The 19,851-nt window shown below is 31.7% G+C and overlaps 2 protein-coding genes across 3 annotated transcripts in view; one reads left to right on the top strand and one right to left on the bottom strand.

The window, feature by feature from the left end:
• The window catches only part of LOC125069501 (protein trapped in endoderm-1), a 47,073-nt gene extending 36,046 nt beyond the window's left edge, over window positions 1–11,027 (bottom strand). For both annotated transcript variants that reach the window (XM_047679017.1, XM_047679018.1), the window contains exon 1: window positions 10,903–11,027. The gene's annotated coding sequence lies outside the window, so the exon portion shown is untranslated. The remainder of the gene's footprint in view (window positions 1–10,902) is intronic.
• A 1,982-nt stretch (window positions 11,028–13,009) lies between these two features.
• LOC125069123 (threonylcarbamoyladenosine tRNA methylthiotransferase) lies at window positions 13,010–18,177 on the top strand. Its single transcript, XM_047678500.1, has 8 exons — window positions 13,010–13,185; window positions 13,449–13,623; window positions 13,700–13,857; window positions 14,168–14,434; window positions 15,043–15,208; window positions 16,533–16,640; window positions 17,105–17,270; window positions 17,721–18,177. Exons 1-8 carry the CDS (start codon window positions 13,011–13,013, stop codon window positions 18,120–18,122), a joined length of 1,617 nt encoding a protein of 538 aa, XP_047534456.1. The 5' UTR covers window position 13,010; the 3' UTR covers window positions 18,123–18,177.
• The last annotated feature ends 1,674 nt before the right edge of the window (window positions 18,178–19,851 follow it).

Genomic DNA, 19,851 nt, shown 5'->3' with positions numbered 1-19,851 from the left:
TAAGAAGTGGGAAGGTCTACTCATACAATGTTGGGATGAGCAGCAAGTATACAGCCTTGTCTTCTTAGACATGTATATAGAGAATAGAACCTGTTTCCGACCTTATTTCAAGGTGTTCTTCATACTAATAGCTGCGAAAACCTAATACTGTGATAACTATTCCATTATTATACTAAGGTTATTTTCCTGTGGAATTATTGGGGCCTTGAAGATTATGTATATTAAATTGTACATACTATACAGACATGGAAATTTCTTACGAAATTTATTTGCGATATAAAGTAACTATGTAGTTTTTATGTGGTTCTTTGGTAGTAGAAGATACATTTCGAATCTGTGGTAATTTTGCGTTGAATCCTGTAACATGATGTGTCACGTAGGTCTACTCAAATATATAGTTTGTTTTTAATGTAATATAGGTGGACTGGCCTTAGGGCTATATGATGGTAAGTGATCATCATTGCCCGTAGAAATTAGTAGGTATTATAAAAATATAAATCATTACACATATTACCAATGCGACACCAACCTTGGTAACTAAGATGTTATGTCCCTTGTGCCTGTAGTAACACTACTGTTTGCTCGTCCGTCTACCCATTAAGAACGTCAGGATGAAACAATGTCGTAATCATATTACTTTTTTATTTCATGACAAGACCTTTACCCTAGCATTGTGCTGTAAGCAGCGTTGTACTTATAAGTATAAATGGACGATGACATTATATTATGAAGAACTCTAATTTCTTGATAAATCCGCAACTAATATTGGTATTTTATAATCTAAATTACTTACTTTTTATTGTAATATGGCGAAATAAAAACGCTTGATTTAGCCTACTTGAACAAGTTGTTTGGTTTTGATGTTTTAGTGTTGTTTTATTTTATATTCTCTTTCGATTTCTTAGAATTTAATCTATATATGTTTTATTGTTATTAACTTAAGTATCTGAACTTGCTGGTTTGTATGTAAATGTGTCTTTTAATTAGTAAAATAAATTATACCGTATAAAAAAAATATTTAAGATAACGAGCGACTGCACCATCATTCGTATCTATGTTATGTACCAACTTGTGCCTTGAAGTCGTTATATTTGGTGAGTTGATGATCCATAATATTTATGTTAATTTTCTATTATCATAAAATAACCGGTAGCACCTCTTAACTCAACACTTAACACGCTGGTACAAAAAAAAATGAAAATCATTTGTAAAGCCGCAAAAAATATATATATTGGACAACATCACATACATTACTCTGATCCCAATGTAAGTAGCTAAAGCACTTGTGTTATGGAAAATCAGAAGTAACGACGGTACCACATATACCCAGACCATCGACTCGGCCGGGAATCGAACCCGGGACCTCCGACTGGCGTACCCATGAAAACCGGTGTACACACTACTCGATCACGGAGGTTGTAAAATATGAATGAAGTCTTATTTATTACGTAATGTTTATTTACGTTTGAACTGTTCCATAAATATAATTATTGTAACGGGGCTGTCAATAAATTTTTTTACTGTGAAATTGAACTTGCGATGACCGCAGTCGGCCTGGGCGGTATTTAATACGCGCATGTTTATGCTGTATAGTATTAAACGCGCTTGCCTTGAGGTCAGAATATGACTATTATCTATTGCCGTAAAGTCAAAAGACGTGCAGTTACTGATTCGTTTGTATTGTTTATATCACTTATGTACGTTAAAAAAAAACACACTCAGAATTACTATCTTAGATACGCTTGCCATAGATATCTGGTGCGGAGGAGTGTCTTACGTTTAGTCAAATCATATAAGGAATTTTGAGACCCCAAAATCTTTTCAAGATTAATAATGATATCAATGACGTCATCAATCTTTTTTTTAAGTGGCTTATTGTGACATAGTGTTTTATATGAACGTTTCTCTTCGTAAACACGCACACTAAAACTCGTGTAAATATCTCCACTGACCTAAACATACAACGCAAATATTTGTCTCATATAGTGATTGAATCCATGACCCATAACATAGCATGCATGCAATGATCACTGTGCCTCAGTAAACAGAGCAATATTATTCCAAGATACAGTCGCATTTCCAGAAAATAGACTAAAAGTTTGGACTATTGAAATTCGCCCACGAAGTCTCGAGTTAAGTAACTTCTAACGAATGAGTTAAAACGATTAGCGTAACCAGCCTACAGGCGGTATTATCAACTTTATTGCTTGAATAATAATTAATTTATCACCAGCATAAATTAGCCGGGTTATTGTCATTACAAATATGGATAGCGTCGTCGACAATTGTGTATTTGTGTTACAATTACATTCGTAATTACCTTGGTTATAATCTAATTCAAATATTGACAGTCTATCCATTGGATTGAAGTTTATAATTAATGGTCAAGTGGGTTTGGTAATCGAATGCGACTGAGATGTGGAGGGGGTTAGTTTGAGATATAATGTCGCGAATGAAACGTTTTTAGTACAAGATCGAGTTATTTATTGTACTCAGGATATTACGATTAAAATGTTGTAATGGATTTATGGAAAGTGAATTCAACCGTTCTGAGATACTTAAGTCCCGGTTAAGTACAAACGTTTTTAAGTTACCAATAACGAGCCTTAGTTACGTCACATATATAGTTCGGACTGTATGAAAACTTCGTTTGGGCGTTTTTGAGTAGCGCCTCATAAATAATTTAACCGTCCTTATCAAAACAAATAGCTTTTCGTATGTAATACTGGACTGATGTTCTATTTGTGTGAAAACCGTTTTTCTGAAATATAACCTTTTATACGGAACACGACATGTGACTTATTTAGGATATACTTACTTATATTTAAAAAAAAAAACATATTTTTTTGTAAACAAAAAGCCATTAATATAGAACATAACGAACCCGTGTTAGGGACGTCTCGTCGTTTCCGTAACACGATACCTGATCCGCGATAACGTTAATGACAGATGTCAATTCAATTTCATCGAGTGTTTGCGGACATCACTAATTTGCTAAGAGCCCTGGTCAATAATCTATGGTTTTTTGCAACGTCACTAATGATAGTTGATTAATATAACCGGCTGCTTGAACTTTATGCTAATTTCAATCGGTTTCATAGGAAAGGCAAACAAAAAGTACGTAACGTAGTTAGGTAAGTAATTTTAATTTAATTTTATGGTTATGAAAATAGATTATAAAGTCAAGTTTGGAGCGATAAATATTTTTTTTTAAAACCGACAGTATATGATGTATTAATATGCAATTTTGGCATCAATCCAAATACCTGGTAAAAATGCAGGCAATAGAAAATAGTGACGCAGTTAAATGACGTTACGTAAGACGCAAGTTCAACATTATATAGAAATTTAATTAATAAACTCTCTCGTATGGGATATTTTTAGTTAGTTAAGTTATTTTATCCTCCTCATGTCCTGACCAATTTCGATCGCGATTGCCATGAGATAGATACTTTAGTTGAAAGCAGGTGCATTTATCGCTCATCTCATGGCACGGCAAATCAGACAAGATCAGAGAGTTCCGCTTTTTGTGCTTTCTGACACTCCACAACATAAACATTGATAACTTCCATAGATCAGCTGGCAAATTTCTTGAAAGAAATCCAATGGACCAATTTAGAAAAAAGGCCCGATTGAGGACCTCGTCACATGTAGTGCCATAAGTTAAGCACTCAACCAAGGAGTCCAGTCCATGTCTTATGCAACATATAAAATTTAACTTAAAGTCTCAGTGATTCGTGCTTTTTACAAGAACTCGTTCATCAGTCATTCCACAGTTAAATGACAATAGATACTTGTGATTTTTTTTAGGTGGGCTAATGAGTGTCCTATCAGTGTCGTCCCACCGGACTATGTGTGAAGGAAAAGAGAGTATAAATGAACTTACTCGTGCAATTTGGAACTCTTTGAAATTGGATGAAATTTGATTTCGAGAACATTTATATATATCGCATTGAACCAATTTAATCATTACACTTTGAGATTGGTTGAGCCAATATTTTTCAAGCCAAACAGTAGTAGCGAAGCTATATTAATGCGGTCGCCCTGGCAAGTCACAAATGATTGTTTTATATCATATCTATTTTACGGAGAGGGTCTCATCCAGAGGTTGTACCAAACACAACGTAAGAAAAAGTGTCCTGAATTCGAAACTATATTATTTATTAACGATGAATAGCTCTAACTAATGCTCAGATTTATCTCCTCTAACATAAGCTCTATATTTTTGTTGTATTGCGTTAAAACTATAAACTAAGAATAAAAAAAATATTTCAGTATTATTTACTTTTAATAAAACTCAGATTTCGTGTGCCGACTAGATACTCGTTGGTTCGTAGGTTATATATACTTTTTTTTGTATCGTGGGCCATGAAGGCTAGTTACGCCAGTGCTAGGGAACATTAAATAGGACATATAGCTTAATCTACTTAATCAATTTAAAAAACTGACGCGGCTTAACTGTTTTTATAATACAACATGATAAACATAATTAGTATATAATTTTGCATTTAAAATCTTTCTAACCTAATTTCAGTATGATTAAAACATTTTTATGTCGACGTGCGATACATTTTAAGACTACTGTATAAATCTCCATGGAATCGTTGTGGGTAAAAATATACTCAAAATAAATTGAAAACTCAGTACATCTGTGTTGAAAACTGTTAATTTTCTTAAAGCAAACATTGTCTTGAAACAATTGTTTGTGCTTCAAGGTCGCAATAAACAATCTCTCGGTTCATAGACGATCGGAAGTTTATAATAATTTTTCCTAATAGATTTATGCTTTCATATCTGAATTAAATATTTTGTTGTTTCAAAATTCAATTGATGTAATAAATGGTTGATTTTTAAGCAATTTGTATAAACCATGGCGTTTCTTAGAAAACATGTATCTATATGTATGTCTAAATAAAATATGATCAAACGTATAAAGTATAGTGCGATTCTGTATGCGAAGAATTAACTTTGTATCGCACTCGTGAAATATTGACAACCGCCTTAAGGTGATCCGCTATTTTGATATGTGTATCATTATAACTTTATAATTATTATATATTATTTCTGACATTTGACAATCGTGTTCTTGCAGTGAGTTTCGAATTTTATACGTATTATGTAAAAATGATTATATAATAAATATAGATTTTTATCATTTAGCGAATCGTTTAATATTTTAACATTAAATAATTCGTTGAATTTATTTCAGATGTTGCACTAAATTGAAATAAAACTAGTTTTTTAACGGATTTAATCGCGTATATTAATTATTTTATTTTAACATCCCGACGTTTCGAGCACTTTGCAGTGTTCGTGGTCACGGGCAGTCTGCCCGTGACCACGAACACTAAAACTAGTTTTATTTCAATGTGTAATAATCGCAAAAATCTAAGACAACATTATGTGAACCAGTGTTGCACTAAATGTTTAAAATACATATTAGGTGCGTAACATTTTCTATATGCTATTAAACTAACCACATGGAGATGAAAGCTAAATCAATGTAAACATTTGACATCGAATTCATTCATCATTGGTCTAAAGCTTAAACAATCTATGGATATTTATTATGGATTAGCAAAAAAACGTCACCGAAACAGTTATGAGAACTTTAGAAGAAAAATTACAGTTAAATTGAATAGTTAAATATTGCATATTACAAATAACGAAAAAAAAAGTTATTATTGTATAAAACAATAATTTGTAAAGGACGACATTTAAAAAAAAATATCGTCGAGTCGCCGAGTTCTTTCGCCGATTCTTCTCAGATCCGTGCTTTTCCAAGCCGGTGTTGGATTTTTGACTATGAATAAGCAAGTGTAACTCTTCCATATTGCATAAAAATATTTGACTTTGAAAAAATTTTTAGGACTGTAGTGTACAATACAGCCCAAATATTAGAAACTTATATAGAATACATAAATCTGAGGTTTGTTAATCTTTATTCTTTCTTCGATTCCTATAAGACTATAAGGTATCTGTAGTGATCTTTCAACATATGTTTTAAAAAAAAAACAAATTGGTATGACGATACCGGGTTTGCGTGGAATTGTATTTGTGTTATAGTTCAAAACGTCATCTCGCAAATGATGCATTCTCGTTAAGTCGTAAAAAGTAAATTATACTCGATATTTTTCTCCGAAACGATAGTAAAAATAAATCACGCGTCTCACGGTTGTAGTGAAATAAAATTTTGTTTACGAAACGCCAAACCGATGTGTTACTGTTCGATTGAAGAGATCAATTCATCTTCTGTACTAAAATACGAGCACTTGTCGAGCGTCCAGCTGTCTGAGCTATTACGTCAGACTGTCAGCCATTTTGTTTTATTGGCCGCCATTTTAATAATATATTTTTATTATTGATTATTATAATAAGTAAAAGAAAAAAAATCGCAGTATTCAGAAACCGTTATTCGAATAATTTATATTAACATTTCTAATACTTAATAGTTATCCTTTTCAGTTCTGTTTTTTTTAAACTATACATATGGTCAAGACAACCTTTATTACAGCCAAAATGCTTATAATATTATAGAAATAAAGACGCAAACAGCCAACTTAACATGGTGCCTTATAATTGGATACAACATCTAGTTAGCTAACGTCCTTGTGATAACTAGTGAAACCGGAAATAAACTATCGATTGGCAAAATTCTCCCTTAAGAATTTCCATCCCCGTTTCCCTTGTGACTTAACGTGACCCTACAATAGTCTATTTGACGTGTAGTTTGCCATCGCCCTGAGTAAACACTACGCTAGTGTGCACGTATTTAGCGTTGGTTTGTAAGTAAGGAACATTATTTTAGAGAGATGTACCGAAATATTAATTCTATCTTTTGAGATTTGTGTTTTTCTAAATAGGTAGGCGGATGGGATAGTGGTTCACCTGAAGGTAAGTCACCTCCAATCGAAAACAGCGCTGTAAGAAATATTGATGATTCCTTACACCCTCATTGCCAACCTTGAGAATTAAGATGTTATGTCCCTTGTGCCTATAATAACACTGGCTTACTCAACTTTCGATCCGAAACACAACAATAAAAAGTTTTTCTTTTTGTCGGTAGAATGTGATATTGTATGAATGGTGGTACCCAGACTGGCTCGTACAAAGTCCTACCACAGAGTAAAATTCATATTTAAGTTGAATATAAATACTCAACGAATAAAAATCTTGATGTTTTATCTATATATAGTAACAGCACCAGCGACGTATGCTGGTCGAAAGACCGCATTGATAACCCCTTTTCTTAGATGTCGGCAAAAAGTAAAGTCTAGAAATCTGAGAGAAATATTATTACAGTTTCATATACGAGTATGTTTGTATCATTGATTATAGTAAAAAAAAATTAAGGCTAAAATCTCTGAGAAACTGAACTATAGATCGGAAAAGATAGATTAAGATAGATAGATGTATATTGTATTCTGTAAGTTTATGAGATATATTAAGAATAACAAATAATCAATGAGTATTTTTTTTCAATCATATCCAAATATACTTTATTCATGTAGGCTTTTACAAGCACTTTTGAATCGTCATTTAACAAACTATTTAAAGTAAAGCTACCACCGGTTCGGAATGTAGATTCTACCAAGAAGAACCGGCAAGAAACTCAGTAGAGTTACTCTTTTAAACAACTATAAAAACTAAAAAAATTAAAACATAATTTTTGTGTATTGGACTGATTTCTAACAAATAGTTCACGCAAGTTCAGAAATCAGGGCTGTATAATTACGATTTACTATTAAAAAATTTTACAATACCGCGCTTTTTATTATTATAGATAATCAAAATTCATTATTAATTCTTATTATTACTAAATATACAAATTGTCGACCATTAAAATAAAAAATAATAAAAAAACATCAATGGTCATTTTGAGGTTTCGTTTCAAGAAGCTTAGTTGTAATATGTCAATTTTAAAGCTATTTTAAAATATTATACAAGCAATTAACGTAAACATAGTTATTTGAAAACATCTAGGTCACTTATCCTCACTGTAATTAGTGTTATAGTGTGACGTAACGCGTTAACACACATAGAGTGCATTCGTCTTAATACTAGTTAATTGTTTTATGTAACTGGATACAAAGTTTGCTGGCAACACACGTATATACATCGCCATTATGAAAAAAAAATCGTTCCTTTGGGATTCTGAAGTAATTCACTTCGTATCTCACTCGTAAAATATTGAAAAACGACATACGGTGATATGGCGTTTTCTGTTGATATCATAGACTGGACTGGGATAAATAGATTACCGACATTATAATTAATGTAAAACGGACACCAATATGAATTTCAAGTAATTCTCGATAATAGCCTGAAGTTGAGAATTATTTAGTGTTTTCTAGTCTTATGCGTCGAAAAACATTCAACCGTCCCTTTGGATTCTGGGAATGTAGGAATAAAGAGTTCGTCTGTGCATTTATTGCACTATTCGATACTATATATTTGAAGTACAAACACTTGTGAACTATATATGTCGCACACGGCTATTCTCGTTTGAGAATCCGTATCCGTATCCGATCGGTCAGGACGAAATCATCACCATCTTTACGTAGTATAAAACAACGCCGCTTATCGTCTGTACGAACCTATGCAGCGGATTTTAATGCCCTTTTCATCAATAAACATAGGTTTTTTTTTATTGGTGTGAGTAGACGTTTGTCTTCCACCTCAATAATAATATATAATATCTACAGACATAACGTCGTCAAATATACTGGATACTAAGAATGTATTATCATATATATCGTAATGGGTTTGAGATATAAAAAGCATTACTAAAATAAAAATTTAGAATTTATTCAGCGAAACAACTCAAGACTAAATCCGGGCTAGATTGGAGCGGACCCCCATCATACCACCGACAGTTCTTTATTTTACAGTAAATTCTGTGGCATAAAATGCTAAATGGATATACTCTCTTATTGATTACTTCTCGAATAACTGTACCTAATAAATATTTTATTATGTTTACCTAAACCTCTTTTAAATTCAATTTAAAAGTTTAATAATTCCTTTGACTTGTATAAATATATCAAATATTTAAAAAAAAAAATGTACCGAGTGTTAACTATGCTAATAATAATATTAAACTCATCATAAACAACAGTGTAAGGAATGAAATTAATGTATTCGATAAACTTTAGACACGGTTTCGCGCATCAACTTATTTAGGTCGTTTGATTGTGATAACTTTCGACCTATGATACTATTTCGTGTGAAAACCATGCCAAAAATACTGTAGTATTTTAATTCAAATACGCACAGACTATAAAATAAAACACGTTATGTTTGACGTAGCGAAAGAACGTGTAGTAAAATCTTTTTAATGGAACTTTCTTTACTGAGATGGTACATGACATATTCTGGCACAAAACAACAGTACTTAGTATTGTTGGGTTCCGGTATCCGGTATGAAGGAAGTGAGCCACTGTATCTAAAGATAACTAATATAGGTAACATCTTAGTTAACAAGATTTGGGGCGTATTGAAGTTGTAAGCGTTGGTTATTATTTCTTTGTCTATGGATGGTGGTTATCGCTTATTAGTAAGGTGGGCTGTTTAACGTCTGCTAATATTTTAAATAAATTAAAAAATGTGGATCTTGACAAAACACTGTCGAAAGGCATCAAATCAAACTAACCATCTGATTACCAACAAAAAACGCTCGAGAAGCGTGAATTTAGCTTTTAAGCTTCCTTTTCCTTAAAAGCAGAGGATTTATTTGTCAGTATTACGACGTTTAAGACTGCCATTGAAGTACAGGACTATTTTTTATATATAAATATTGTCAGATTCATTTAAAGACTTTCCTCACACAATTAAACTGCTTAAATCTTTACTCTATGTAGTATCAGGTACTGATGGTGTTTTGTTTTAAAAACTATATATATAATATTATTTATTATTTAAAACACGAACATTTATAAAAATGTACAGTGAGTAAATTAGCTAGGAGTAATGTCGGCTTTAAGTATTGCCCTCTTCCAAAATATTATGTTCTTGAAATATAATTATTTTTTTATAAACCTAGTTCTTTTTTACAATAACATATGATGACATGTTACTTATATGAAAATTATCATAGTATTATTTATACTTACAGGTAGGTAGGTTTAAAAACGTATACTTCTAAACCGTACGTCAAGAGTTTATTAATAATCGACATGACTTTATTACTGTTATCATGTTGTGTAATATTTGGAAGTGCAGCGTTCGAAATAGACAATAATGGCGGCAGGTGGTCAAAACTCAAAGTGGCGCGTGCGCATGCGCGGGCCATGGTTTGTTTTTTTAAGAAACATACGAAGGGAGCAAAGATCCACCATGCTTTGATCCGAACCCTTGTCCCTGACATACGGTAGTAAGTTGAGCGTAACGGCATTGGTTAAAAAAAATATCGTAATATGTAGTCGTATTATAATTTATAATATGACTGTGATGATGATAAGAAAATTAAATCATAGATTGCTGAGGAACTATTTATTTAAAACAATAAATATTTTTTCGATATTAGTATAATTATATTAAAATCTATTATTTTTCTCTATTCCAGGTAAATATTAATACTAACAAAAGTTGTTACTCGAAACAAAAAAAATACATATTTAAGCTTCAGCTTAAATATATATTTTTGATTTACCTACTTTACAAAAAACCGGGTAGTCAAATATTAAAAAAAAAAATAGCACGAGGCTTAGAGTTTGTGCACAGGTCACATATTAAACGAAATTTCATATATCAAAATTTAAGAGCAGTGTAATAAAATATTTACATTACAAGCACGTCTTTTGCATTTTCGGAAGTTGCAAACAATAAGTTCAAAGATTTAATAAAAATGTTAATATATTCAAAAGATTCATATAAAACTGTATTTCATTGCATACTACTCACCGTTGTGTCGTAAGTAAAAAAAAAACTAAACAAATCACATAAGTTTTTACGACATCTCACTCAATATTCATTGACACAAAATCATCACATAACCTACTCTCACGAAGTCTTGCGCGCCACTGAGCTGTACAGTGTACACCGGTAGTACGGAGTTACAATGTTGACTGTTGAGCTTGAGTGTACTGCTGTAGTTAAACTTTAAAAGGAAGTTTGCCGTTTTGCCGGGAATTATGACATTACGGGCGCCAGAAATCGGATGTAAAATTACTAGATGTATTGTAAAGTAATACCCTATTATAAAATATGTAATAACATTAATGACTGGTTATCTATATAATATACCAAGTATGAACTAGTAAATATCAATCCACGGTATTTCAATATCTTAAAAAACATTTAATTACCTCGATGTAAATAAATAATCATTGTTTTATTTTATTTATTTGTATTGCCTAAAAATATATTTCATAGTAACAATCATTTACATATTATTAGTACATATATATGTATATATCGATAGTAACAATTCTTGTATATTAACACGTTTTGGTAGGTTAATATAAATACCTTTTTCTGTAAGAAATTGAACGTCTTACTAATTTCACGTTTATTGATATTTAATGTCACCATGATCATTACAATAACTTATAGTTTAAAGATCTAAAACAATTACACAGTACACGAAAGAGTACCTATTTTTATTTAATTGTATTTCTAATAATAACTCAACTTTGCATCTAGAGAACTAGAATATTAAGTACTGTATTGTAAATAAATAATATTCATTCATTCAGCGATCGAATAGACAGGATAAAAGGCGCCAAAGTTGATCAGTAAGGCCAAGGGTATCGTTCCAAAGCAGCTGTACGACCCATTGTCACGTTGTAAAACACCTATTGTATCATTTCATACAATAATAAACTTTGTTCCGTTGATATACAGCTTATAATTGCAATTCTTTGCCATTAATCTTGAATACATTTACGTTATTATTAATGGGAAGCCACGATTTCATTGGGGTTATATTCTATTGTAATTTTTTGATACGTATCCCTTTTTTATTTTTATAGCTGAGTTAAATGCCAACAAAATTTAGATATTACTTTTAATACATAGATTGAAACTTAACAAATATATATTATTAATAGTGTAGTTCGATGTAACCACAATATTCCCTGAATAATCTACAAATATACTATGGCAAGACTCTCAGGGATTGGGTTATCTTGGGTGTAAATTACATGAAAAAATAATGTACATCATATTTTAAAATAATATAAGTTGAGTAATGTCCCATATAAAGTATAAATAAAATGTTTGGCACCCAAGAAGCTTATTATCCAGGAAGAATATTAGAATTAGCGTATTAACGAATACTTAGAAGAATAATATATGTATGTAAATATGCGTATGTTAGACACAAATATTACTATAATATATTCACAGTAAGATATCGCAAGTGATAACTTTCTCAATTTTCTACCCTCATGGGCGGATGCTATTTAATCAAAGGGATCACTTTTATTCGATAGGAAATATATTATTATATACAAAGAATAATTAAAATCAGCGAAGATATAAAAAAAAAAAAACAAATTAAACTTTAATTTTTTGAAGTCTGTTCAAAAATAAACGAAAGCTTATATTTAAGCTGGACAGCTATGAAGTAGAGCAACTATAAATGTCAATTAATCAGTTTACTTGAGGTTTACTCTTACTTGTAATTAAAGTAATAGTAAATGTAATTAAAGTTTTTGTACAGTACAACTAGTATTTTTTATTTTTTTAATCATATTACGAGAATTCAAGATTCATACTAGCGTGAAACGGAAAGACATAGTAGAACTGAAAATACATTGAAAGAAATTCAAAAATATACAATTGTAATACTAAAATTAAAAGATAAGTAGACTTTTTCTCTAAAAATGTTAATGTTCGAAATATTGCTAAAATTTTCAGTCAGCTCTACTTGCCATAATTAATATTTATTGTAAATATCTGTAACGTAATGGTTAATGGTTATATTCGCTTTATTATCTGTTATAGTCAATGTTTTTATTTTGGACGTTGAGTGTCATTAATTGACAAATTCATACAATTTCTTAAAAATGCCAGGTGCAGTTTCCGAGTTTATAGACGATATTGAAGATTTAATATCTTCACAGGATATAACACCTAAAGAAAGGTACGCGAGTAGAAAAAATGTAAGCGTAAGATCAAAGAAACGGGAAAATAAGGAAGTAGAATCCGCTGAGAAGATTATTTTGGAAAGTGTTGTGCCAGGTATAACCTAAAAGTTACTGTATGTACATAAATATTATTTAATATATCGATTAAAATGGTTATTACGATTTCAAATATTTCATGTTTTTATTACTTATTTGAATAATAACTTTATTTAAAGTATACTGTTCATTCCAAATATAATTCACCAATCAGAACACTTGTGTACACACTTTAAAGTACAAATTAAAATTAAATTTTTTCTGTATAACTAGTATTTTAAAACATTACCACAAAATATTACAACTGTTTTAATTATTTAGGTACCCAAACAATATACGTTAAAACATGGGGCTGCGCACATAACAACTCAGATTCAGAGTACATGGCTGGTTTGTTAGCAGCTCAGGGCTACAAGCTCACAGAAGATAAGTGGCAAGCACAATTGTGGTTGCTAAATTCTTGCACTGTTAAAAGTCCCGCCGAAGATCATTTCAAGTAAGTTGTATCTATCAAAGCTTCTATATTAATAGAAGCCTTTAAGTACGAACTTGAACTCATAATCTTATTTTAGAAATGAAATAGAGCTGGGTCAAAGTCGTGGTATACATGTGGTCGTCGCTGGCTGTGTGCCGCAGGGGGCGCCACGTGCTACATACTTGCAAGGACTGAGTGTAGTCGGAGTTCAACAAATTGATAGAATTGTTGAAATTGTAGAGGAAACATTAAAAGGTACATTCAATTGGTGATTTAATTTAGTTGCCTTAATAGTAAGAAAAAAAAAAAAAAATTTAGTTTGTAATGAATTAACTCAACTAATGTAATATAGATTTATTTTGAGTTAGTAATATAGATTTTATTTCTTTATTTATCACCAATAGTAATAATTTCGATATAAACAGAATTCTTTAAGTGACAATAGAACTTATAACCCTTAAATCTGTTTCGTCCTTAAAAACTGTAGAAATATAATTTAAAATATATTGTCTGTATAAGTTATCCTAATATGCAATGTAAATTAATGAAAATCCGATAATTTCAGGGCACACAGTCCGTCTCTTTGGTCAGAAGAAAACTGGAGAAGGTCGAAAAGCGGGAGGTGCTTCTCTTCTTTTACCAAAAGTTAGAAAAAATCCTCTTATAGAGATTATACCCATCAACACAGGATGCTTAAATCAATGCACATATTGCAAAACTAAGCATGCAAGGGGTGAACTCGGTAGTTACCCTCCGGAGGAAATAGTTGAGAGGGCACGACAATCTTTCAAAGAGGGTGTTTGTGAAATATGGCTCACTAGCGAAGATACTGGTGAGATAATTTATTTATTTTATGAGATATATCGAAAGTCAACTTATTATAACTAGTAGGTCACTGGTGAAACTTTGTGTCCCTTCAACAGATTTTTATGAATTTTAAAACCTATAATAGGTTTTGTTTTGATTTAATTTGTTTGTAAATTGACAATGTCTCTTTGCACATTTTACATTCCTTTTCTTTTAACCATAGCACCACTGTGGCGCACACTTGGCCATTAACATTTTTACGGTTTCTAAAATTAATAATTTGTTAAATCATAACATTTCTCTAAATTGCAAACAAGAATCCACTGATCATAGATTTCCTGCACATTTACAGCTTCAAAATAAAACCATAACTGATCTGCTATGTGCAGCTATCATCCCATAATCACTGGGACAAAAACGGCTTATGCTATTAATATACGAGATTTGGAATGAATGCTACAGATAAAATTTAACAAATTCTAACTACTTGCTTTTTTAACCGTCTTATAAAATAAAATTGGTTAACATTCAAATTAAGGATTGTTAAATTTTTTTATCTTTTTTTGTTCAATTATAAGTAAATGTTATTTTCTATAGTAAATTTTTTTAAACAGAAATTATTCAAACTGACAGGAACATATGGACGCGACATTGGCACAACACTCCCTGAGTTACTCTGGAAACTGGTAGAGGTTATCCCAGAGGGTTGCAGGCTGCGTCTGGGCATGACTAATCCACCATACATCCTGGAACATCTTGCAGAAGTTGCCGAGATCATGCATCATCCAAGAGTATACAAGTGAGTGAAAAGATTGTAGATATAACTGATAGAAAAAATAAAAAAACATAAGTAATATTTTGTCTTCCTGGGTGGTTTTGCGCAAGGTGTTCATTCTCAAGAGTTAACTCTTCCTGAGTTGCCAAAAGTATGTGACATATTATAATGCACTAAAGTGTGCATAATCACATGTCCACTCACTTTACCGACACAACCTGAATGAGTGTAGGGGCAAGACCAATAGCTTTAGGTGCTTTTGTAGTTATTGAAGAGTAAACTTAAAACTTTAAATTTAGGGCCCAATAATGTTGGTGATGAACTTATTAAATGAAGAATTAGTAAATGAATCAGCTAAAAATAAGTACATTTATTTATTTTGGTATGTATCAAGTTGAATTTACAACACAATTTCAAGGTTTATGCAAACTTCAGACCAAAATTAAGACCTAATAGGAGGTGTAAGTCAGTATTTGGTTTTGTTCCTTTGTATTTGTAATTTGTACCAGTATAAGCACATATATCCGTATTACAAGGCCGAATACAAGGCAATGCAACGAGTTCTGCTACTGTGCTATGTAGCATATTAAATAACCACTACAAAAAATAATATAAAATTTTCAATCACAGACCCCTTACTGCTCCACTGCTGTAAAAATAATTTGATTCCGTTGAGTTGAGGGAATCCAGGTATTTGTTGGTATCTCAGTCCCGCTCCATTTAGGTATTTGTGGGATCCAGCAGGAAGCTGGGTGCATTTAGATCTCGGAATTCAATAGCAGTAATGACCAAAAATACCTCTTTTTCGTGGTTTTAATGTTCGAAGTCTTGAAGCCATAAACTCTGCGATTTACCTCTCTTTACGCATAACCAGTTTATGGTTAAATGGAGGGCGTAGAACAAATATATAATTCCTATAATTCGACCGATAACTCTATTTTGAACCAAGTAAATCTTTTTATATAATTATATCAATATATTGATAATTTAGCAAAGGGGCAATGCTTTTAATCAACGCTTCTCTGTAATCGCGAGATCTCGCAAATTTTTCCCGGTATTTCGGGATCCCGGTATACCGAGATTGTTTCCCTAGTAGCGACTTTGTGCGGTGGCGGTCGTGACGAATTACTGCCACGTGGGATCCGCCTACTTATTTAAAAGAAGTTTTTTACTTGTTGGAATTGGGTGACAAGTAAGATATCTTTCACCTGTGATGACCACAGATAAATGCTAATATCATTATTATGACATGGCAATAACGATGAATGTTTTTTACTTTTTTTTTAGTTCTGTAGTATATAACTATAATTATATGAAGCTAAAATATTATTATCTAATGCTTTTTCAGGTTCCTCCACGTTCCAGTTCAGTCTGGAAGCGACCAAGTACTATCAGACATGAAGCGAGAGTACACGAGGGCGGATTTCGAGAGGGTCGTCAATTTCCTCAGAAATAAGTTAGTATGTCGTATTATCACTTAATAAAAACCATAGAAGAAGTAAAACGTTCAGTAAAAATCTTCTCGGTAGAATCTACTTTGTAAACTTTACGTTTAATACAATTCTGTAAAAACATTTTACAAAATTATATTATTAATATAGATTGAAAAGTGCTTGTTAATTCCTACTTGAATAAAGTATATTGTGATTTTTAATATTAAACTACCGAACAATCAAAATAGTATATATATACCAAAAGCACGCATAACATGTCTGTGGATACTTGATATATATTTTTAGCAACAGGTGTTTGAACTATTTAAGAACATTAAATTGAAATACAATTTATATATTAACACAATAATTAAATCTATATATGTAGTTTATTATGTATGAACAACCTATTTGATATTAAATAATATCAAAGTGTCAATAATTGACGCTGTTACCGGATATTCATTTATTTTTTTATTTTGTCCAGGGTACCAGGGATGACAATTGCTACAGATATTATCTGTGGATTCCCGACGGAAACTGAAGAGGATTTCAATGATACTATGACTCTATGCAAGAAATACAGATTCCCTTCGCTGTTCATAAATCAATTCTTCCCCAGACCGGGGACACCGGCCGCTAAGATGCAGAGGGTAAGTTAACATTGGCGACTTTATAAATAAAATTTGGGGGCTATTTACTCAGTACTCTACTGTAATTATTCAAATATTAAAACTTTTTTTAAAGATATTTTATACTTTATTGTACACTGCAAAGAGAAAAAATAAAACATAGATATATAAATTTAAAAGAAGCATACGATTTTGGCGACCTGATTCCTCTTTTTTTTAGACTAAGTTAGGTAAGTTCTGTTGGTAAGTGGTAAGCACCCCCATAGACAGTGGCATAGGCGCCTTAAGCAATATTAAACATTGCCTACATCGCAATGTCTCGCCAATACTGGTAACTAAGACATTATATTCTTTATGTCTGTAATTGCACTGGCCCATTCACACTTTCTTTATACAAATGAATAAAAGGTCCTGACAATTACAATTCATCTATGCAATAAACAGTTTCAACCAACTATTTCCAATTGTCAGGTACCAGGACAAGAAGTGAAAAAACGTACAAAGGAACTCTCCGAATTTTTCCGATCGTACGAACCGTACGGTCACAAAGTAGGCCAGGTACAAGAAGTACTGGTCACCGATATATCTCACGATAAAAACTACTACGTCGCCCACAATGAGTTCTACGAACAGGTTTTAGTACCCAAAGAAGATAAATACATGGGCAAAATGGTCACCGTCAAAATCACAAGCGCGACCAAATTCTCTATGATTGGACAGCCGATAGACAAACCAAAGATGCCGGGTCTGACGCAACCCTTAAAAAAAGGTGAAGTGTCAGGATTAAGGCGGGAAAACAAGATGGCGGTGCCGATACCGATTGTAATGCTCTTGTTCGCGGTTATAGTGCGATTGATCTGGATTTTCTTATAATGTTATTGTAAATATACTGTTACATAGATTTTATTTAGTAATAAAATATTTTTGTAAGTTACTTGCTTTTTGATTTCTACTAAACCTCCATTTACAAATTGCTCCTATTAACAAATATTGTTAGATGTTAAATTGAAACGAAAATTTAATTGACTATTTATTATTAATTCAATTGTTTCATTTTATTATCCGAATTAAACATATTGCTACAACTAAATATAAAATTTACTTAAGTAATCTATTTTGGAAAATTAAGAATTTCTAAATAAAATTTAAAAATCAAAAATAAAAACTCTTTGAATAATTTATTTATTAAAATGAATGCAATATTAATTTAAATACACATTGTTTATCATTACATAGTATAAAACAAAGTCGCTTACCGCTGTGTGTCCCTATGTATGCTTAGATCTTCAAAATGCACAACGGAGTTTTGATTTGATTTTTTTTCCTAGATATATTGATTCAAGAGGAAGGTTTATGTGTATAATACAATATAGTAGAAAAACACTGACAGTTTTAGAGGTTTCTGAAGTGATGTCGTAAATAAACACATTTTTTGAGCTTACATTGCATACGCTAGCTGAACTCTACGAGATAGATCAAAATAATGTACTACAGTATTGTACACCTTTTAAAGGGCTTCAAAAAAGTCCACGTTGGTATATGTCTCTTAGGGACAACCCACAATAATCAATTTTAATCTTTTCTTTTTACGAGAAATAATGGCTTATTTTGGAAGCAACACAGCATTAATCCTTATCCAATTAAGTACCTTAAGTACATTGTGAATTTAATATAGATTAATATGGCCTTTTACAGCATGTAATTTAAATGAATATTTTCGAAGATATTACAGATTTAAAACGCAGGTATTGTATTGTCTAACGACTGAAAAACCTTGTAAGACATTTATGCTACAGCCCCCAGTGGCAGTAGAATAAAGACCTCGAGTACAAATACCGTCAGAACAAGTCAGAACAAATTAAATGTCATTGATTTTGTCTATTGTGAAATTATATTATTACCTATTTCTATCTACTCTTTTGCACTGTTAGCAGTTAAGCAGTTAAGTTAAGTTAGCAGCCTTTAATTGGGTCGCCGTGACAGCAATTTGGTGATAAATCTTAATATTTAATAAATAATAATATATCATAGTGAGCACCGCGATGAAAATAAAAAAAAATAAGTTGTTATGCATAACTAAGTTTGGGCTAATTATTACTGAGTCTGATGGCTCAGTGCTTAGAACAGATTGCGGTTTCAAACCCCGGCAAGCAAGTTAAACTCTGGGAGTTTTCACGTGATTAATACGTGTTTATATTTAATAACGCCGTCGAACACAACGGTGTTGAAGGAGTTTTATTATTTTTTTTTTATCGAGAGGAAAACTGCACGTGTGAGGATGTAATTCTGCTATGAACTCGCATTGGAGCAGTGTAATCGAATGAGTCGAAGCTCAAAATGAGCCTCGAGAACGAAGAAAGAAAAGAACCTGAAGAAACCCTGTTAATTTACTACTTTTACTAAAACGATGTGTGCTGTTTCTTTTTAAACACAAACAAGGGCGATTTCTGACGATGTAATGATTTTTTGAGTCTCTTTTGGACATTTTCGGATAATCATAAAAGTTTTAGATGTTGATGTTATGTTTACACTTGAAAATGTATCCTATAAAGATATGACTGTATTCCGATATTTTTCGTTATTAAACAATTATATAAACACA

Source organism: Vanessa atalanta, chromosome 15, assembly GCF_905147765.1.
Source record: "Vanessa atalanta chromosome 15, ilVanAtal1.2, whole genome shotgun sequence".
Taxonomy (NCBI): Eukaryota; Metazoa; Arthropoda; class Insecta; order Lepidoptera; family Nymphalidae; genus Vanessa; species Vanessa atalanta.
This window is presented reverse-complemented; position numbering and strand designations above follow the sequence as displayed.